Source organism: Stegastes partitus, unplaced genomic scaffold (genome assembly GCF_000690725.1).
Source record: "Stegastes partitus isolate 25-593 unplaced genomic scaffold, Stegastes_partitus-1.0.2 Scaffold941, whole genome shotgun sequence".
Lineage (NCBI taxonomy): Eukaryota > Metazoa > Chordata > Actinopteri > Pomacentridae > Stegastes > Stegastes partitus.
In genome coordinates this window covers 1-23518 of record NW_007578672.1, presented here as the reverse complement: position 1 = coordinate 23518, position 23518 = coordinate 1, and the positions used below count along the sequence as shown (strand labels likewise).

Here is a 23518-nt window from a genome sequence, read left to right as displayed (position 1 = left end):
GGCGGGGGATGGAACCGCCAACCTCGCGATTAGAGGACACTCTACCACCTGAGCCACGGCCGCCCAATGTAGTATGTAAAAGTTAAAACAGTTTGGAAAAGATCCATTCTCAGTGGCTAATTTCTGTATCAGACTCGAAAACAAACATTTAGCTGCAGGGAGCTCATCCTAATGTAGGGTGACCATATTTTGATTACCAAAAACCAGGACACTGGGCCCAGCAATGAGATACTCAAATGATTCTCAAAGTTTACTCAAAGATACTTAATAGTTTCAGTACATTTAAAGTATGTCTCCTCCAGGACAGGACCATGACATTTTCATCACTTTATAAAAAACAACCAGGATGGTCAGGATAGGAAGTGAAAACAGGACATGTCCTGGGAAGACAGGATGTTTAGTCACCCTATGCTAATTGCCAACTGGTATATGAGGTTTCTTCAAATCTCTACTGCAGAAGCAACGAGTGCAAAGTGAACATGACACTTAACCCTATTCAGGACTTACATGTTGCCATATGTAGAAGGTCTTTCAGGGCCCACTGGACCCAAAGAAAGAACATGTGCAACACATTTATTAGTATTCATTATAGACATCTATACCATGTTAAATAATTTTTTCTGACGAGTTGACGTATTTTTGGTTCCAAATGCATGACACATGTCCCTCTTTTTACATTTAAAAAAACAAACAAACAAACAAAAAAAACAATACCCGTCACCTAAACCAAATGGCCTGGTGTCCAAAAGACCCCAAAAGTCATGAATAGGGTTAAAATCACATGAATAGGAAACACACCAGGTTTAAGCAAACCAAAGTTCTCCTTTAATGATGCACTTCAGCACCTTGTAGAAGGTAGATCATGCTCAGACAAGTCAGTGCTGATGAAGCAGAAGCAGATATATCTCGAAATTAGTTCTTTTTTCGGACCGAGCTCAACAAACCTCGGATCCTACACTTCCCATAAGACAACTCAGTAAACATGAGATTATCCAAGTGATGCCATTTTATCAGATTTTACAAAGCTCCTCCTGAGCCACAGAGGGCTTTGTACACACAGGCTGAGTAGTATTCACTGTAAAGTACATTGCCTCTGACATGCTCGTCTGCCCTCTTTAACCTACAGAAAAAAAACTTTCATCAAGTGCAACAACAACAACAAAAAAAGGTTATTTCCATTTCTGTGCTTCTGCATGAGTACGTGACATTAGATAAATCTGAGCCCTGAAACATGAAAGCAAGCAAAATCTCAAACCAGTACATCTTTATAATTGGATGGTAAGATTTTTTTTTTTTTTTAAAGCATCAAAACCTCCTGTTTCAACCCAAACTCCCACCAGAATCACTTGTTGTGCCTTATTTGTTTCTATTGACAGCTCAGTTTTTTTTAAAAAGAGCAATTCAGCATCTGAAACTACATCCTGCCTCATTTCAAGACAGTTTCGCTATGAAATGGATCAGAAGTGATAATACGAAGCCCATCTGTTCGCCACCTACAAATGAAGACATCTGCAAAATCCCTCTCGCTGCGTGTCGGCATAATGAATCAATAAAAACAGCAATCAAACAAATATTTGGTAAAAAGCGCTGAACTCTAATCCCGTCCCCTGAGAATACGCGCCGACAAAAGTAAATAAAAAAGGATTCCCGTGTACTGGTAGCTTCGTCAACCTGCTGTACCTGAATTAGCACTTCAACCTGCGGGAGATCTACTGTATGTTGTAATCTTGTTTGAAGATAAGATGAAACTTTAATCAGCCCTGTAGGGGAAGTGGGTCATTGCAGACAAAAAAAAAAAAACGAGGTTGTGCTTGATTATAAAACAAATAAAACGCACGAAAGTAAAATGAAAAAGTACCCAAAGAGAGTGCAAATGTCGGCTGCTGAGCCATACATGTGTGTAGGATGGTTTTGTACCCACTGAGAATTGCTTGACCAAGACATTTGCTGCATTGCACCATGCACTTTAGAATAAAACACACCTGCACCTCACACACTAAACCTGCTACGTTTAATGCCTCGCTGTACCTGCGTCAGTCGAGACCTCGGCTTTAACATCAAATAGGTTGCGGCGTGTTTCAATCTGTCCACATCATTGCATAATATTGCTATTTGAGATGATTTGAGTGCGTACACTTTCTGCCGTAATATCATTACCTTTCAAATTGAATACTTGTAGTGTCGGGCTTACGCGCAGCTGATCGCAGCAAATAATGATACAGACAACCTGACATTGTGATAGCTTTTCCCTCATTCAGCAGGTCACAATTTGAGATAGCGTGGCAAGCCTCTGCACATTCAATTCCCCCGTCCCACTGATGTGGCAAAGATGGAATATTTCATTAGGGGCTTGGATAAACAGAATGAGCGCTCTGATATGTCTGTGTGAGCAGGCCGGCTAAGCAGACTAAGCAGTTGTCTTGCTATTACTTAAAGCCACGGAGAGCAGAGGCTGCACAGATTGGATCTCTGATTGCACAGACCTCCCGGGCTAAATTATTGTTTGAATATTACAGGGACATGATGGGCGAAATCAGCACCAAGCTGCATGTCGCTGTATCTGGCGAAATTCTCAGACAACCCTCTGGACGTGGTCCGCGGTCAGCCGGGGTGACTGCACACCTTTCTGCTGGCTGCAGCGTCGCAGCTCATTTGACCAGACTTGATGGAAAAACACAGAGGGATGGTGGATGAAGAACAGAACAAATATTATCTTCAAAAAGGAATTACGGAGGGTTTTTTTTCTTTTTTTTGTGAGAAGCCAGATATGAGAGAGACTGATCCCTAATCTTTGCCTCAAGCATTGAAACCTGGTCACGAGCACAAAAATAAGAACCGCTCGATTTTGGAGGGAGAAAATCCCAGAAAACAACTATGATCCTTTTTTACCCTGGACTCTGTTCCTCTCCTTCTCAATCCCATCCTCTTCCTTAGCTTTAGCATCCAAGAGGAGCCAATTACTCATTCAGCCCCAGTAATTAACATGAGGGATGGCGGAGCCTAATGCTGCTCCGACTGGAGAATTGTGACAGAGAAACTGTCTCTAATGAGACAGACTCTGGGGATTCTCTTCTTCTCTCGTCTCTGGCCTTGCCGACTGCTCTGGTCCCCGCGATGGATGGCGCTAATCGCTACAACTGAAACTGTGTCATTTTGAAGCCGAGCGTACAACAGCGGGAAAGCAGGTGGGTGGCAGTGACAGAAGCATCCGATTTTACGAAGGGAATTTCCGTGGAAGCAGATGTTTACAAAGAGCGATTTACAAAAGAAGATGCGAAATGTTTCAACGCCGTGCGGATCCACGCTGATGGTGATTTCCATGTTTTAATCTGCAACCAAACACATGCGATAAACGAGAACAACATCAAGCGGTAAATGATAAAAAGTGGATGTTACAAACTTGCCGAAGCCAACATTTGCTGGTGGGTTTGACAGGCGTGCTTTATTTTAAATTTTTTTAAATCCACATTTTATCATATCAATAATCTATAAAAAAAAAAAAAAAAAATTTTAAAAAAGGCTAAAATTTGAACTTTCTGACAGTCCTTGAACTAATCATTTAACTTTCTGTTTAAGTGGGAAAAAAACAAGATCAAGATCACTTTATTCTACGTGTCTCATTCAAACATTTGCCAAAAACAAACCATTTTCACGACACAGATTCTTTAAAAAACAAAAGAATTAGCACTTCTTTGTGCAAACAAGAAGCCATTATTGACTCAGCTGTGACCAGCCGTCATGTGACAAAAATCCTGTGAATATATGGCTGAAGTGCAGGCTGTGGTTGCTTAGAGCAGATATGAGACAAGTACCGAAACAAACCAGAGAGATTGAGAGGAAAATAGAACAGTGTAAAGACGAGCGAGTTGTCAACAAGCTGCTGGATGATACATTCAGCATGGTGAAACATCTTCCTATAGGGGATGCACGGAGTAAAGGAAAAAGAATTTGTAAAGTTTGGAAAAGTGCAAATAGTAAAATGTCTATCATGAGTACAGCCACTGTTTTTTCCTCCAGTACTGGTCACACATTGGGTACTTGGCAAAATGTTGTACATCATGGTTTTATCAAATTTTACGAAACAAGGATCAAAGACATATAAATTTAGTTTTTCCTTTTCATATGATTCATGCCATTTTAACTGTGTTATAGTTAGAGACATAGCTAGCTACTTCTAGCCATAGTTTCCCTGTTACCATAAAGGTGCAGAACTTTATATTGCAGTCAAAAATTTGTCAGTAAAAGTGACAGGAGCGAAAAACATCCAGAAAAACTGCTTGGAGTTCAGAGCGTTTAATGTAATAATCATTGCAACACAAAAAGCTTTAAGGGAAAATATTGGAGGGCTGCAGGGTGGCGCAGTTGGTAGCACTGTTGCCTCGCAGCAAGAAGGTCGCCGGTTCGCGTCCCGGTGGGGGCACCGGAATCTTTCTGCGTGGAGTTTGCATGTTCTCCTCATGCAGCATGGGTTCTCTCTGGGTTCTCTCCGGGTTCTCTGGCTTCCTCCCATACAGTCAAAAAACATGTTCAGGTTAATTGGTGATTCTAAATTGTCCGTAGGTGTGAATGTGAGTGTGCTTGGTTGTCTGTCTCTAAGTGTGGCCCTGTGATAGACTGGCGACCTGTCCAGGGTGTCCCCTGCCTTCACCCTGAGTCAGCTGAGATAGACTCCAGCCCCCCATGACCCTAGTGAGGATTAAGTGGTGTATAGATAATGGAAAATATTGGAGAAAATGAGTGAATTGTGGAACGTATTAAACATCTTACCAAACTGGTTTACACTTTTTTGTGTGATTTTTAGCCAAAAAAGACATTAAAGTAGCATTTTAAGCCCTTTCAAGAATCAAAACACTGAAAGACAACAACCGAGACGGAGCCGTTTACCGACAGGACGAATTCTACATATTGATGAATAACCGAGATCCGGTAATCGAGTTACGCTTCCTCTGATTATGACCTTGATATGAGTGCGATAACGCGATTAAGATGTTTATTTGACAGTTGCTGTAATTAGAGTACTCCCTTCCTCTGGTCATAATAAAATTACAGGAGTGAAAGTAAATATGGAATCACTGCTGTGTGCTGGTGTGTGTGTGGGTAGCTGCTCTGAGGAGGGAGAGATTTGGTCCACGGTCGGCCCAAAGAGAAGTCATTTCGACCACAAAGGCTCTGGCCATGAATATTAAGACCGTGGGTCGGCGTGTCCCCAAGCTGCTCTGTGGACCAAATCAAACACACCTCGCTGTCCTCAGTCTGCAGGCAGCGACCTGAACCAGCACCTATACAGGGCTGGAGGAAGGTTGACAGGCATCTCAAACGACACACATGCTAAGTTGCTCCTTGACTGGGAGTTTTTAAAGCATGAAGACTTAATTTTAAGCCTTGAAAAGTGAACGAGTTAGTGCACCTGTCTCAGGATTCATAATTTAAATGACCTTTTGTTGAACCCACACCTCATACAACTACAATACAGTCACAGCACAGCGACTGTACCTCAGCATGTAAGGCCTGTTCGGGCTTTGGGTTTCTCCGTACGCTGGAGAGCGGCTATAGTAAGAAGCAAAGTGGAGTTTGAAAGGTGGTGTCTGTTCTTTTTAGCCTTTCCGAAACCAAAAAACACAAGAGCAAATGTATAAGAAATGGATTAAACTGTGTGCTCATCTGCTCTAACAGAGGCTGCAAACATTAGCTCTAATCCTGCCTTACCTCGACGTTTGTGGAATTGCTGATCTAAAAAGCCAAATCCATCGGCACATCCTTAATGCGGTGTTTCCACAAAGTGTTGAAGCCTGTCCTGGATGCTGTGAGCAGGTTCACATCAGCGGCTCTGTTATGTGAACTTTACACTCTAGAAACTGCTGCCAGCACTGATAGAAATCAGCACGTAGCTCAGTTGGTTCTCATCATAAAGTCTTTCCTCTTGCGTTGTTAGAACCAATAACGCACACAAATCAGCTAGAACGTTAAAACGTCTGACGGGTGAAGTGAGTAACATTGATGATCGTGTTAAAATATGACAATCTTGGGTCCTTGTGTCATGTGGATGCTGCTTTGACATGGACCACCTACCGAAACATTGTTCTGCACCACATTCAACCCACAACGGCGAGAGCAGTCCCCTTCGTCAACAGGACTACCAAAACTGCACAGAACAACTGTAGCAACATGATGAAGAGCCTCCAAACTCAAAAACAAGTCTGATCAATGGAAACCCCACAACCCACAGGACCCACAGCTTCCACAGCCAGCATCCCAGTGCCCAGATGCCCCCAGAGGTAACATATTCCTACCTCAACAGGTCAAGCTGTTTGGTTTTCATGTTGTGGCAGATCAGTGTTCTTAAAGTACAAACCAGTATTTGAATTTATCAGCCAGACAGGTCGATGTGAGGATGATGAACAGTCTGAGCAGCACTGTTTCGTTATTTAACACTGCATGTCTTTTACATAAACCATTAACTGCTTGATATTTATCTAAGACGTGCAGCTTTAGCACCGTTCTTGGAGCACAAAACAAGGTAAGAAGCCATCAACTTCCCATTTTCCCATTTACAAGATTCTCATTTAAAATGGTTGGAAACATTAAGAAGCCAGTGGGAGACGAGTGTTTTCAGCTCATGGAGCTAGCTTAATTAGCTAATAGCTTAATTAGCAAGCCACAACTGATAAAAATCCAGTAGTTACAGTTGCCATTTTTAGCCAGTGAACACATTGGCCTGGATATCAAGGAATCGCTGCTTCAAAAATCTTTTCGAGTTAACTACACATATGCTGTCGAATAGAAAGTTTGACATTCATAGCAACAGTAACTATGGTGAGGGGGGGAATTAACCATCATTTCTCCTCGCTGTTCTCAACCTTCACGCCACTCTGCCCAACTCATCTGTAAGCGCTCGGAGAAAACAGCAACAAACACTGTTCAGAACCTTCCAATGTCATAGTTTCTTTCCTTTTCATTTCTCATGTGTGGTGCACAGTTTTTTTGTGTGTGTGTGTTTGATGAAAAAAATCACATCTCACCTCCACTTCAGGGCAGCATAAGTGAGACTAAAAAGCCTCTGTGCATTTTATATTTTTCAGTGCCATGAGCATTGTCGCCGTGCACACATTTCTGCCGGTGTTCAAGATTTATCGATCACAGATCGCACCACAACTTGTGAGCTGTTCCTGACAAATACCCTAAATTTTTTGCCCGTGCTACGTCATTGTTTAAAAAAAAGGAGGAGAGGAGTGTTTTGTCAAGTGAAGATTGGGTTGAAAGTGATAGCCTAGGGTTTGCAGTTCCATTTACCTTCCCGGAGATAAGGCCGGAGTACTCTCAGCTCAATGGTGAACAAGCGTTCTTGCAGTGCTGCTCTCTGCGCTGTCCGGCCAAAATGGATGGTATTTAGAGGGGAAGAGAGTTAAAATGAATACAGTTGGGCCTTTAGCTGTTTTTAGTGGTTAGACCTAAAACACAGCAGATTTAATGAAAAGGATTCCTCGACGTGCCGGTCCAACGAGTTCTTTCGACAGGTGGGTAATAAGGACGGAGGTAATAACTGCAGTTAGCCGACAGGAGAGCAGGGAAAGTTTAAGTGTTTCAGATATGCACTGATACCGTTTGGGCACATTTGTTGTCAACATGTCCCGTATTATTCTGTTTTAGCATGAAACTGTGCAGCTAAATTGTGAGGATCAAGAGAATTGGAAGGATTTTTTTTACAATAAAACCACTTAATAATACCTTCTTTGATCAATTACACTTTGCTCAATTTGTGGCTTTGCACACTTCTGGAGCATATTCCAAAGATCTGTCTCACCTCTGATTGACCGAGCTAAATCCTGCCTTGTTGCGCCAAGGGCTCCTTGGTGACAGCGCTGAGCGAGTAAGACATACTTAGACTACTCCTCGTGGACACAATTAAGTGAGCCGAGGTCCATTTTTACTGTCTTACCCACCAGTTTTGATTATCTCCAGTTTCCAACTTCAAGAAGCTGTCACATTCAATCATTAGGCGCTCACAGATATATTCCAGGAACATCCAGCGGGCTGTCACATGTCATGGGAGCGATGAGATGCAGTGGGACTGAGCTCCCACCTCCGAGCCGTCACCACTTTAGTTCCTAATTAGTAAGACAAATAAGTTGCTAAATTACTCATTTGGCACGCAAGCACCGAAAAGGTCTTGCAAATGCTTTCGGGTAAAGAAAGGCTTGTCAATAATATACCGCTACAGGTGTGAAGAACTATTTTAAGAGGGTTTCACATTTCCTTCTCTTTCATTCCCCCGAAGACATCAGATCATTATACTGACACCGGAAGACATTGTCGTCATCGTGAGGCGACCGCAGGCGGGACACCTGATGGATTTGTCTTTCTGACACCGTTACTGTACAGCCAAGGGTAGAAGTTGAAGGGGGGGGCAGTTGAGGGAGGGGGGGCAGGTTTGTGTTGATGAAGGCCAATTAGTGAGCAAATTTCACACCTCTCCCCCATCGCATCTCCAGGCCGCATCTGCCGGCGAGCGTCGAGCACTGAGTCACGCTCGCCATGCGGCACATCCACATCTGTGTCCCGCCTTGTCAGTCAGCGCCTCCCAGCCTCCCTCACCTTCGACCAAAACACACACACAAACCTCTCCGTGCCCCATCTGAAAGAGTTGGGGGGGGGGATTATACGGATGCTGCAACACGTCTCATAAGATGAAGAGGTGTCCCCCAGCGCGTGTCTATTTCAAACAAACTGCGCACTCGACGTTGACCCAGTGGTACCGGACTGTTCTGACCTGCCGTCTCAATTTGCAGAAAGTAGGGAGAAGTCAAAAGAGGGGCATCGAGGAGGAGGGGTAATGTGGAAGCAGAGGGAAAGAAAGCGGGCTGAGATTTTTTTTTTTTTTTTTTTTTTAGGAGGAGTTGAGCCTTTGACGCAGACGGGGAGTGGAAACGGTTGCCATGGAAACCCCACCCTGCCTCCAATGAGTCAATGAGTAAGTGAGGAGAGGAAAAAAGGCAGCCGAGTAAATGGAGGGATGAGAGAAAGTCAGCTTTTGACTAAAGGTATTTGTCTGATCTGCCTAACCTCTCTCGGAAAGAGAAATAAACCAGTACGCAAACAAACAGCAGGTGTTCCTGCTTCTCATAAACAACATAAAAAAAACAGCTTACAATGCAGGAACACCTCGAGTCCACCTATACATTAAAAGCCTCAATCTGCTCCTCATTCATCACCAGGCTGGGCCTCAGCTCAGAGCTCTGCGGTGAGGCCTCCTTCTCTCTCTCTCTCAATGAGGCTCACACTTCTATCGTTTATTGGGTTTCTCACAGAGATGCTAAATAATGAATGGTGGGGCACAGGGGAGCTGTTTGTCTTTTTATTATCCTGATTATTGCTGTCATCCATCAGACATCAGGCGATTAAACAGAAACCCAGGCATGTGACAACCTAAGGAAAGAGGGTAAGGCCAATCGCACATACCTGGCAGATGACTAATTAGCGAAAGAAGAAAAATAGGGTGCGGGGAGTAAAACTGATAATGAACGAGGAAGTAAAGATAAGGACAGTGCAGCAGAGCAGCGCGGTAGAAAAAGGGGAGGAGAGGCAGAGGCTCGTACTTTGTGCTGTGCTGCAAGACTTCACGATGACAAAACCAACAACTGTGGATAGACAGATGGACTTGAAGTCTCTCTGTCTCCCTCTCATTAGTAAACAGCAGAAGTATTGTGCACGGTTGCCCCAGCCATTAACACAAACTCAATGTCCCCTGTGGGCGTCAAACTCCCCATTAACTCGCAGTCTCAACCACCACTTCCTGCTATTTCAGCATATGCTGTTTGTGCATGCATGTAAAGGCCAAAGCACACAAACACATAAATGCTAAGAGCAGACATGCACTCACAGCCTTTAAAGACAGATGTGGGAATATCCAATCACACCCTTCATAAACTTTACATCTCCATTAGCCCATGTTCACTGGGATGTTCTGTTTAAAGGGGCCACCTCTGCTATCGAATCCCTTTTTGCGTTCTTTACATGCTAGCCAAGCTACCGTCAATAGAGGCAGCAGGTAAAACTGTAAAAACACTAAAATCTGTCAGACTATCTTGAATCCTTCAGGTTGCATTAGACACTTGCGGACAATGTTTTATAGAAACTGTGAAATTACAGGATTTCTGCATCAGCGTGACAAAGGACTTTGATTTGTCAGTTTATGTCATTACCATTTACAAATGGCTGGAATCTATCTCCGTAGACCTTTCAGCAAATTTACTATATTGACACTGTGGAAGTTCTTATTCATAGCACTCACTTGTAGAAGCACTCACTGTTTTTTACATGTACCACAGTCAATACCATAAATCACAACCTATTACAGTCGTGCGCTGTGTCCGAAATTGCTCTCTCATTGATTCGCTCACTATTCCTGCATGATAAACAACGGTTTAGACCTTTCCAGAGGGCGGTAAGTTTAGAAGGAGGGATTGAGAGTTTATTAACAGGAGTGGAACGCAGAGGAAATACATTTCTTCGACAGAGTCACAGAAGTTTTTTTTTGCTCTTCCTGGGAACTTCTGGATAATTTCCGGTACGTCAACATTTTCATAGACGACTCAGACGAAAGTTTTACATAAATACGCATTGTGGTGTTGTTTTGAAGCTATGATATGTAACATTTTAACATCAAATGTATATAAAAAAGGACTAGACCCATGTTATATACTGCATTTTGCTGACTGTAACTGAAATGTTCCCAACAATGTCTGAGCCCAGAGAAATCCACACTTACACAGAGCAACAGTGTGTTCCATTTCGACTGCCTGTCACTAGCTTTATATCACCTCTACCAGCCTGTACTGTAGTTGTTGGTTTTTGTCAGTCTAGTATTTGTATTGATCACTCATGATGGAATATTGATAGTTGGATTGTTTTGAACACAGATACAAAAAAAAAGGCTACCCCATCATAAATGAACTCACAACATACTTCTAGCTACAGTAGCTCTATGTGTTATCAACTCATGTAATGGTAAGAATTACATTAGCTAATGAAATGACATAACGTGACTAAATAAAACTTTAATGCATAACCTTATCTCATTATTTCTGCCATACTAGACTCAAACTATGTCTTGTGTTTTTATTTCGATAGTGACAGAAATTGCGCACTGTCCCTTTAAGGGGCCGTGACAGTCATCTTATTTACATGTAGGGAAAAGTAAGAAAGCGACAGAGCACCTCTTCACCTTTTTTTTTTACCTGCATTTGGCCTCCCGATCATCAGCTCTATTATTCAGAACCTGTCAAAGACATCCCACTCGCTCGTCACTAAGTGCTTTACTGTGTCGACGGAGCTAAAAGGCAAGGCGGAGCACGACGACGATAAGAATATGTGTGTGTTCGCTTGTGTGAAGGGAGAACTGAGGGAAGGGAAAAATAGCCGAGCGAGGGACAACAACAAAGGAGCAAACATACTGAGTACATGAAAGACTCTTTTGGGAAATGAGTCACATAATCCTAATGACCTTCGTCTTTTGATCAGGTTTCTATTTCCCTGCAAACGGAGCCACTGCACACATTTATATTCAATTTGGTATTTAAGGAAAGAGCATAAGACGCACTTGTGTTTTTCCATCTATCTACATGTTGACCTTGAAGTCATTTACCCTAAATTATTTTAAATATTTAAACAGTTTTCACAGTTTGTTTTCCAAATGAAAGCATACAGTAATGATTGTGATAATAAAAACCATATTTAATTGATACGTTTTGTCCAAGTCAGCTGTACTTTAATTATTCCACTGTTCTCGATCCGTGTATCCCGCATAGGTATCATGAGTATTTCGCACACACTTATTTCGCTCCGCTCTCTATCTCCCCCATCAAATCTATGTGGATTACCAGGCGATAGGCCTGATTTCACATGGGCTCAGGCTATTAACGCTCTGACCTTGGATTTCAACCAGGCAATTTGTCTAAGAGCTGGCACAGCCTTAGCTGCCCTCGCTGACTCTGTCCAAGCTTCGCGATTGGTATGACTGGCAGTAACTCTCTACTGTCTGCCCGTCAGTCCCCATCCCCACCGAACGTTGTCTTTTCTTTACCACTCAAGGGTTATGTTAAAATTGCTATGATGAAGCCCTTCATATCTATCACTTATGATTTTCTTTTCCCTCTCGCCCCTTTAGAGTTATCACTTATACATCTCAGCATGCTCCAATGTAGCTCTTTCTTTATGAATTTAAGTGATGCATTTTCACTCTCTGTCTTGTGTTGTCTTCCTGAATGTCCACATCATTTGTGAGTCATTTAAACCAAAGGCTCACTTGCAAGCGATATTAGGATACTTTGTCTACTTAGCGATGCAAATTTTAAATAATTTCCCTCACTGGTAGTGGGTTATGGCAACAATCAATAATCAATTAATGGTTAAAATGAATGAAATACAGTCAAAGTGCTTCCATACTTTGATAAAACTGTTTTTAACCACGGACGCTTAATGTTTACCACAAGTTCTGCTCGGTTGCATTCAAGATTCGAAGAACAGATAAAGTAAACACCAGGTGACAGAAAAACCAGCTGCAGTCTTTCACAGTAAATAACCTGTAACGCTAATACTCACTTCACAGCTGACTTGAGTCATAATGGTCCTACTTAAAAATAATCCCCCTACCTGATCTATATGATGGAGTGACTGGTTTGCTGTACTTAGTCCAGCTGCTGGAAACAGATGTTCTGCTGCAACAGATGTCAACAAATACTGTTCCAGCAACTTTTTCAGTCCAGGAAATCTGTCAGTATTTAGAGCTGCCTCCAGAATGTATTTATATCCAAAGCGGAGTGTCGCTAATACACTTTAACACTTTCGCATCAATGTTGATGGAAGCATGGAATCAAGAGTCTTGCTGCTGCTGCTGCATGTTAGCTGCTTAGTTCCCAGCCTGTGTTAGAATTCTATGTTGTAGTTAAGCAACTGCACGAGCCTGAGGTAGCTAGCTAAACCAGACAGCTGCCAAACACCTGTTTCACAACTTGATGCAGTACATGTTGGAGGTTGGACAGCAGCGAGGTGTGCTTGTTTTATGGACCCTTACAGGCAGTCAGCAAGCACACCTGTAACTCCATCTCATGACACAGTAAGAGGCTCCACCTGGTGGGGCGACCAGATACTACAGTTCATCTACAACAGGTTGGCTTTGTCTGAAATCATCCACTCACTCCCTACTCACTATATAAGGATCACTATATAGTAAACTACATAGGGAGCACCTCGGCAAAATAACATTTCAGACACTACTCAAGCTATTAATTACGTCGCTCGTGAGCTGCAATTTGTGCCGTAGCAGCATAGTGCAAACACATCAACTTCACAGTTTATTGCATAGCTAAGAAACGGGTAAAGTAAAATTTAACAAAACCTGAAATTACTTACATTTTAATGACAAGTTTTCGCGGTCTCGTTCGACAAGTTTGCATTTCCTTTTGCACAATGCATGATGGTCCATATTGGTTTGTTAGTGACCATCGGCTGTACACTACTTTTCTTGGTGCATTGTGGGATACTTTGAGTAACAATAGTAACTTATCATTTGGACAGCACTACAAAATGGCGAACACCCTATATAATGCACTATAGAGGGTATAGTGAGTGATTTCGGACACAGCCGTTTCCTGATATGTGTGTCCCTCATCGACTTCCTTATCAGTTAATAAAATTTAAATTGATTAAATTATTAACAGCAATTAATTGATTAACAATTAGCTGTATCATCCACAATCTGGGTAATGACATCTGCTCTGGCTAAGGTGAAATCTGAAGTCGTATGGTGGATTCTTTTTTTTTTTTTAGGACTATTTTTGGGCATTTTTCATCTTTATTTGACAGGATAGTGAGGAGATACAGGGAAACGTGAAACGCCACTGGCTGGACTCGACCCGCGGCCGCTGTGTCGGGGACTGTAGCCCCTGTACATGGGTCGCCGTCTTATCTTAGCTCGGTTTGGTAGATTTTTTTGATAAGAATGTGAACGCTGTGCAAACGGCATTTACACCTGAGATCCAATCACAGTGCGAGCCAACACCGGCACTAGATCTTGTCTGACCAGTTTAATTGATTTGTAATCACAATGCATTCTGTGCGAACTTCACTAGCATACATTTTCCTCATCCATCCATCTGTCCAGATATAAAAAGCCCAGCTCAGTCATGACGAAGTCTCCTCCTCTCAGCAGCACTGAGGCCCATTGTTGAAGCTTCATTAATGCACCAGTTAACCTTCCTTTACCTCTCTGTCTCTCTCTCTCTCTTCAATAGTTTATCTGCGGTCCATTTCCTCATGTGGTTATTATAGCCGGTGTCCCTATCATCGTCCTCCCCTTTCCCCCTCATTCCCTTTTGTACTTCTCTACCTCTATTTGTTCTCCTATTTGTTCCCACCCTTTACTCTTCACCTCCTCCTCTATCTTCAGTGCTTCACCGGCAGTGTCTCCATGAGTGGTTATCACAGAAAATTATGCTTGTGTTGCAAATAAATTGCTTGTTTTTTTTTTGTTTGTTTCTCCTGCTGTATTCTGTTCGGCGAGGGAAACAGAAATCTGCCTGCTCCTGGCCTTGAAAAATGCACCTCCATTAAGGATTCAGGGGAGAGTTAGCCACCAGACAGCTGGGCCTAATGGCACAGCCAGGCTAACACACACTATACACAGATAAGAGCTTGTACACACACACACACAAACAGACACCCTTTAATATCACAACTTATTGACTGATGGCAATGAGCATATATTCAGCAAATAAATGGAAAAGAATATGGATTAAACATCTGTACGTCTGAGTCTGTAGAAGCACTTGCCGGGATTAATAAACCTAAAAAAAGGCCACACACACACTAATAACACACACAGCATCCAAGACCTAGATAAGCATTCGGTTTGAAAAGCAATCCTGAACTAAAAACACCGAGCATCAATAGCGTAAAGTCCTCCAAGCCTTATCTTTGATTGTCTACACAACACTCCGTTACAATCGTGTGCTCTTGTAAGGCAGTTAATGCAGCTAATTAGAGACAGAAAGCTGCAGTCAACGCTTGGTTTTAAAGAGTCGAAACTTCCAGACAAGACTGATTCCGGCTAAACCAACACTCCAAGCAGCTGATCGATCAGCGCGCAGGCAGGTATCTGGGAGCTTTGGAACCAACAGAACGAAGCAAACAGGGGAAGAAGAAGATATCACATCTCGTTAGATGGAAAGTTCGGCATATTCAACACACCCTGAGCTTCAAAAACAAGAGGAACCAAGCAGGAAGCACAGCTGGATCCACCTATCGGGAAGCCACAGTCCTCCCAAATTCTGTGCATGTATACGTCCCTGTTGCCTTCGGTTACTCGTCAATGCACAGCAACTTACCAGGCTTCACGTTTGCTTAATGACACTAAGTTATGACCACACACCCTTAACTCAAGGTCTACTTAATTGCTTCTTTTTGAGCTTTAGATCACATCACACTGTGTTCATCTGCAGATAGGTTCCATAAAAACGAAAGCTGGGCTCACACTACAGGAGTTTCAGGCTGATTTACCCGGTTTGCCCTCTTCTGTCATTTGAAGGAGAAATCTGGAGATCTTGGAAGTTTGGCTTAGAATATTTGGAAATGTGAAGGGGTTTCCAGATTCAGATTCAGTCTTAATCCTCCTGATAAAAGCAAATACGCTTGATATTTATGAGTTGACGGTTGTGATTGTCGGTGCCAGAGCAGAGGACGCAAAGCAAACACTAAACATTCGAGCTCTTTAGGCAACAACTGTTAATACTTAAAATGTAATCTTGCTAAAGTGTCGACGAACCACGTGACTCCGTCTTCCCAAACATTTTCTCATCCAGGGTTTTTTTCACTGCAAAGTGTCATTAGTGTTACTGCAAGCTGTTGCACCACAGTCTCCATTTTGTTTACATCTGCTTCCCCGTGAGATCACATGAGGTGGTGCTCTGCTCCCTCAGGCACAATAGTCTTATTAATGTCCTGTAGGGCGAGATGCATCATTATTTTTTGAATCCTGTGTGCATATCTGAGATTAGAGAGAGGAATATCTGTAAAATGTTATGTGCGAGATGCAACTCCACTCCAAAATCTGTTAAGAGTTTAAAACTCCTGCAGTATGAGCTCAGCTTAAGTGAGTGTAGATAAATATGCATTTCCTTGAGTCACATTATATGTGGTGAGGAGAATTACTCTGTGCTCTGAAGCTCCAGAGGGGGCTTTTCAAATTTTGAAAATATAACCCTGACGATGCCACGGCGATGTCAGACATATCTTAAGCTCCATAATTTATGGCAGAAAGCCCGCGTTACAAGCTGGAGGTGTGCGGTTTACCAGAAGTGGGAATTTATGAGGCAGAGAAGGTGAAATGAAAGATGTTGTTTTCTGTGAAATCCTTAATAGCTTCATATGTTGCCCTTTGCTGCTCTGATTATGACCATTTCCTGTTTTATCCGTCTTACAACTCAAAATTTTCATTAATCAAATTACCACAAACAGCCTGCCACACAGTGAACCTGGAGCTCTTGGCGCCCCTGGAGTCTATGGCCCCCCTTTGTAATTGCACACTTGGCTTTATTGATAATCCAGCCTTGGCAAAAGGAAAAATAATAGTGTCTCACTCAAGGAGGTGAGCAGAGATAAGGGTGGACAAAAGGAGGGCGAGTAAGGACAAGGGAACTCACAGGGGACGGTGCGGAGGTAGAGGTTGTCCCGGATGATCTGCTGCAGCTCGTGGTCCACCGAGCCTTTCTGGAAGCGCAGGTTGAGGTAGTGGCGCAGGTCCTTGTCTATCACGCCCCCTGGAGGAACACAAAGACCAGCAATCAGAATCTGACCATCACATCGAAATCCAATCAGTCACTCCAACATGAATGGAACGTTTTTTTTATTCCTTTAGAATTAAAGAGCCTCATCAGTCCTCGCTCAGAACGGGGACAGCTGGATTTGTTGCTGATGTGAATTATCCTTTTTTTTTGTTGCATTTTCAAACTTGGGAAGAAGCGGAGGAAGATCCAAGCGACAAATGACCCAGAATCTCTGAGAAAACAGCAGTAAACAATTTGAAATTCTCTAAAATTCCACAAAACAAACACTAACGAACAGACTTTGCGCTCTCTTTCTCAGATTGAGCATCTGTCAAGCGCAGCCACGGATTGGTGGAGGTGTTAATTGGAGCAGTGGCCAAACACGTGTGGAGAAATGTCTACACATAAATCACCCACGGACTCCCCCCTCCCCTCTCACTGGGGGGCTTTTTTTTTTTATTATTACATCCTTTCTCCTCATCCTCACCTGGTTGCCCCCTCCCCCCTCTGTCTTTCCAGCAGTCCCAGTTCTGTGAATGGACTCCCACTTAAAACCAGTAAATCTCGCTGGCTCAGCACGACCAAGGATAAGGAAGAAAAAACGGTGATGGAGGGACGACAGAGAGGCGAGGGATAAGAGAGATGGAAGGCCGGGGCAAATCCCACGGGGGCGTAGAAAGGGGCAAGCTAAAACAAGCATCAACTCCATCCCCCCTCCTCACCCCTTTCCCCGACAAATACCCCATCCATCCATTCTGCCACACACTCCTATAATCACATTTGAAATGGAGGCAGGACAGGACGGATGAGGGGAGGAGGGACGGGGGGGCATCTTGACTGATGTTACTTAAGGGATTCCTCCTGCTTTAACCAACACACTTGTCCTTCTTGCTGCTCCTCTGCATAGAAGTAAAGAAGCAGACGGAGTGGGTGCACCGGCTGGAAAGACATTCGTCTAACCTTCAATATCCTGTTTAAATCAGCAACTTGGCTCAGTGCCACACAGCATTTAGCCCCCCACCCCCTCCTCCCCTCCCTTCTTCTTTTCCCACCCATGCAAACCTGAGGCAATGACATCCAAGCATGATAGCGTCCATGTCAACAACACACACATGTAGACGCATCCAAACATGCAACTGACTATAAAGGCACTACTCAGGCAGAAACATAATGAGCAGGAGCATTAATTCAACAATAACCTAGTTTGGAAGTTTTCCGTCGTACTGGGGAGATCAATTATTTAGGACATTCTGGTTCTTCACTCGTGTGTTCTGGAAAGGCGCACAAACACACGCGCGGCGACATGCATTAATCCGAAACTAATTCACAGAGCGTTGCATTCTAATCATGCAAACCTGAATTACAGAGACCGGCTGCATCTGTGTCTCTGTCAAAGCTGTGGAGCAGCACAACCTGCCAATTTGCATTTGCATGAGAAAAGAAGCCAAGCCAATGAATGTGCATACTGAAAAGGTGAGAACACTCAAAATCACACACACACACGCACACACTGAATTAACACACTAAATGGCACCTCTTGCGCGGACAGCGGTTGTGCAGCCAGTACAGTGTCACAGTCCTCTTTCCACAGGTTTTGTGATGCAAATAGTCTCCGCTGGAGGAAATCTTGCGCCGGATCTTTCCCGCTGGAATCCCCCCCCCCACAAATACACAACTGTCCTGTCCCTCAGGTCCTCAACTCTGCCTCTGTTTGCCCAATCTAGACACTGCCTGCCTGCCAGCCAGCCAGCCAGCCAGCCAGCCAGCCCACGAGCCGAATCACTTCTCTGTGCACTCCACGGAGTAGAGATGGAGGAGGAGAGCGGCGGCAGGATGAGTGGCTGAGAAACACTGAGGCTGAAGAGAGACGGGAAGGGAAGAAGTGCGAGTGAGGGAGAGCGACCGCTGAAGCTCTGGCGGCGGGGACCTCATCGCACGGTTTCTGCCGGATCCCTCCAGATTACCAGGTCCTACAACGCCCCCCGTCTGCAGCGCGGCGCACTGCACCTGCTTCATGTGCCCTGTTTCAGATTATACACCATCTCTCTCACACCTCCCTCCCCTTCTCGGCTTATAGCATCCACATGGCCCGGCCGTGACCTTCTCCCACTTCCACCCGTCAACAGCCATGTGGTGAAGCTAAACATTACGTTGCTGTGCTGTCCTTCTGCCACAGAACAGTAATTAGAGTCGCTGTTTGTTTACTGTGTGTTCAGAAACCGGCCATTTTTTTCCCCCCAATCTGGTCGTGCAACCTTGTCATCTGTTCCCTTGACTTCTCTTCCTTTCTCGTTGACTTCTGCGCGTTGATTTTAGTACTCGCGAGCACAGTTTGACTTTACCGGCAGCTACAATTAAATAAAAATTGAAAATATGAGTGTGGAGACTTTTGACATAATTATTTTTTTCAGTTCAATAAATTGGTCAACAAACCATCAGAGTGAACACACTAATCTGACTAATTACACTAATCATTCGAAAACATTTTTAAAAACTAGCAAAAGGAGCTAAGTCGAATGTTTTAAAGTAGAATTATCAAGAAACGAAAACGGAAAGCTCACATTAAGCCCTGCTTTTAGTCTGCTATGTGGACTGTATGAGAAGACAGGTTTCTTCATATTTTGGATTCAACAGTCAGTTCTGATTGACGGATCTCACTGGTTATTTCTGTCAAATTCACACCTGTCGTTTCACTTTTTGAGTAAGTCTGAAACTTAACCTGGAAATTCAGGCACTTGTTTCTATTCATGCCGCTCTCTTCTTCCACTTAAGTACATCTCAAATGGAAATATTGCATTTCTAGTGTGTTTTACTTCACTACATTTATGTGACAGCTACCTTTTTACAGAAATCATTTGAAGAAGTTGTGTTTGTTACCGATGAATCTACCCAACAATTTATATGAGCACAAATGAAACGATACGTTGATTAATCAGTTCGTTGACTGACAGAAAACTATTCTGATAACGGTTGTGACGGCATTGCTGACTATTTTCAGAATTTTCACAAACCAACCAAACAATCAATAAATAATGGAGAAAATAATAAGCAGATAAATTCACAATAAAAAGAATCTTTAGCTGAGCTGAAGGTAAAACAGTTGAGTTGAACTTTAACCAAATACAACATTAAAATATTGCTTTTACATTCATGCATGATCAATAATAATGATCTAATGATATCATTTACTGTATTAAGAACATAGCGGTCTCAGGGGGCATTTTCTGTACTATGCACTAACACTTTTATTACGTTCAGAATTTTTTCATGGTAATGCCTTAATAGTTTTACGTTATGTTTTCAGTGCAGAACTTTACTTGTAATACTTAATATAGCGATAAATAAATAAATCATCAACATCATTGTGATACGTTGTGTCGACATAATAATGTTGGTAATTGCATCAACTTAACACTGTGTGTAATTTAATCGCAAACCTCTGAGTTCGTTGATTTATAACTAAATTTAAACAGAGGTAACTTAATACAATGGGTTTGATGACGTCATTTTTCTTCGCCTTCAGATCAGGATTTCAGGTCCCCTCCGATTTCAGAGCGCTAATTAAAAATACATTTAAGAGATTTCAGCAGTTTAAGAAAGAAAGCTAATGCCTCTAACTTAATCTAGTTTGTTGGTCGGACATCATTTTATTAGAAAGTTGTCATAGCTCAAAACAACTGATGTAATCTGCAAAAGCAAATAATGTGTATGAATCCTTCACTACTGTTGGACTGAAAGGAATCAGACTAAATCAGTTACTTATGGAGTGGAACGATCTTCCTCCTGCTCATAGGCAACAGCTTATGATTATTATATTAGTACCAATATTACAGTTTTCTGTGGATCACCTAATAAACTCATTGTGTATTCTGAAGGTGACCATCAGAGGAGCAGCAGATAAAGTAATAAGCAACACTCACAACAAACACCGGTGACTGCACCTCTCTGCAATATGGCCCAATATTTGGAAAAACAGATCTAAAAATAGATTGTGTGTGTGTGTGTGTGTGTGTGTGTGTGTGTGTGTGTGTGTGTGTGTGTGCATGCAACAGTGCACAGGGGTCCAATTCCAGCAACAGCTCTGCTGGTTTGGAGTCAGCGAGGTGTGCGAGGCCGAAGGAGGTCATTTAAACAGATGTGATGCGGACACGCTTGTCTCTCGAGGTGGGTCCTCATCAGCTCCTCCTGCTCTGACAGAGATGTTATCGTTGTTACGTGACACTGCCGACGGGGAAAGGTGAATGACGGAGGGAGAACAGAGACCAGAGGATGGAGGAGGAGGAAGGAAGGAAAAAGGCTGCAAATTGACAGCACCTGAGGAAAATCTACTCGCTGTCTCATGAGCCAATCAGCTAAACATGAGAACAGTCCTGAAGGTATGGATAATTTATGCACTCGCTCCCATTACTCCGTTACTGCGTCTACCTCAACCTTGAGGAAAGGTAGCAAATGGCACCATCCATGTAAGACATAAAACAGGCTTCATCACATGCTACAAGATGAAAGAGGCTCGTGCTTGCAGTTTAGGAAGCATTGCTGGCATGCTTAGAGTCAAAAGCAGGCATCATAACTGTTTCCTAAACAGATGGGTGAATGAAAATTGTTGTTGCTCTGAAGAAGAAGAGAATCCTCCATTTAAGCTCAGCAGGTGTCATGTAAATCCCCTGGGAGGCTGCATGGAGAGAGAGAACAGCCTGTGGAGAGTCAAAAAACAAGAGAGCAGCTGGTTCCTCCAGGGGATAGAGGTGCTCCAACAGCTAACTGCCTCGTACCAAGACGCGAGCGAGTCGCGCTCGCCAAGGAGATCCGACTTTCACGGCAAGATCTGAAGGTGGAGGTGAAGCTCACAGGAGCAGGACTGTGCTCTAAGAAGAGCTCTGAACACAGCGTCTACGTTCTATCACTTCATGTATTCGACGATTGAAATGATATTTGTAATAATTACTGTGTTTAGTCTGCATGTGAAGCTTTAAGGGAATATTTGTCAGCTCACCCTCATGGGAACCAGCTTTTAAAACTTTAAAGGCAACAACTGAGGGCTGCTAACAGGGATGGAAGCAGTACTGGGAAACTGTACTCAAGTATAAGTACTGTTACTTTATTGTAAATCTAGTAGATGCTATTACAGAAAATTTGTTATGCAGTGATAATAATGTCTTATAGTATAATTACCTAATTAAAAGCACTTTTAGTCGACACATTAGTGTCACTAAACTCCATATCTTGGTGGAATATTCCAGCATCACTGCATTTTGGGAGAGCCACAAGGAGCCCTTAAGTCCAAAGCCACAGTAAATCCTTTCCCTTACCGGTGCAAACAACTGATCTAACCTAAAAAAAAAACCTACACCACCACCACCCCAGCAGGTAGTCAAGACTTTATGTAGTAATATTAAGCTGCATAAATCACATAACCAGCCACTTGTACAGCCCTAACAGCAGAACAAACAGTTACGACTCTCACAGCGCAGAGATGCAGCTCATGAGCAAATATTTTAAAGCAAACGGAGCGCCACATTGCTAGGCAACACAGTACTTTTTGTATTCCCGTGGACGGCGAATGGCAACAATCAGCGAGGTTGTTGTGGTAGCCGTGTCTCTGATGGCATGCATTAAGACCTCCTGAATTTGCTGTGGAAACTCAGATTCTCTGCTCTACTAAAAATCGCAGCAACTCAAACTTATAACAAGAAAGTAGTCTTGCTTAAAATGTTAATTTCTCATTTACTCGTCTACAGCACAAAGTCGTCAGTGTCTCTGGTATAGATGTGGCTTAGGTTTAACTAAGCTAATCTTCAGGTTTACTTAAACATAAAGCATTAATGATTTGCTACCAATACTCTGAGAACCAACGTTTTCAAGGGTACAGCTTATTACCACTAATGCATTTGAAATTCACTGGCTACAGTCTTTCATGATGTATATATCAAAATGTGAGGAAGTGTAAAGCTCACTTGGCTTTTTGTTTTTGCTTTTGCAATATTTTCTGTTTCCTTGTACATATAATTCTGTTGGACCTCAGGAAGAATAGCTGTGGCTTTGCTGCAGCGAATGAGGATCTTAACAAACTAAACAGTCGATGAACTTAGCAGCACATGCTTTCCCAGTTCAAATGCAAGTTTCTGGATCCAACGTCGTATAACAAAGCTGTCGCGTTCTTCAACTTGAAGTGGAATTGATACCTTAAAACCAGACTCCTTGTATGTTGAGTACGTACTTGGCCATTAAAGCTGATTGTGATTGTGATGCTGATTAAAGGTGGGGAAAGCGTTTCTTCGTGTTCAAGTTCAGCTGAACATGCATGACTAGGATTCCGGTTCGTTCATGTCTGCATTTCACTCCTATCTGTCCATTTTTTTTCCCCTGACATTTCATTTTGACCACCTGGCATCGAATAAGTAACTGACTTGCTGTCTTGTCGTAGGAGATCACATCATGTCCCAGAGACGATTTTTGACATCGCAGAGGCAACATCAGTCATGTTGGAGTAAAATACCTCAAAACAGATATACATGTGTAAAAGTAAAATGACATTCCAACACCTATTTTGTTGCAGTAATGAGCACAGTTGTAATTAATTACCTCCATCCCTGCCTGGTAATTAACACCTCCTACGCGTGTTGGTAACTAAAGTCGTTGGGCGTGCAACTAGTGCAACACCAGACTTAACCACTTTAAGTCTGTCTTGTTCCACTTGTGAG

The 23518-nt window shown here is 42.9% G+C and overlaps 1 protein-coding gene across 1 annotated transcript in view; it reads right to left on the bottom strand.

The window, feature by feature from the left end:
* magi2a (membrane associated guanylate kinase, WW and PDZ domain containing 2a) overlaps positions 1-16842 on the bottom strand; it is a gene marked incomplete at its 5' end in the record, with an annotated part of 198934 nt that extends 182092 nt beyond the window's left edge. The window contains one exon of the mRNA XM_008294103.1: positions 16695-16842. Coding sequence (XP_008292325.1) covers positions 16695-16842 — 148 coding nt within the window. The remainder of the gene's footprint in view (positions 1-16694) is intronic.
* Between the last annotated feature and the right edge of the window lie 6676 nt (positions 16843-23518).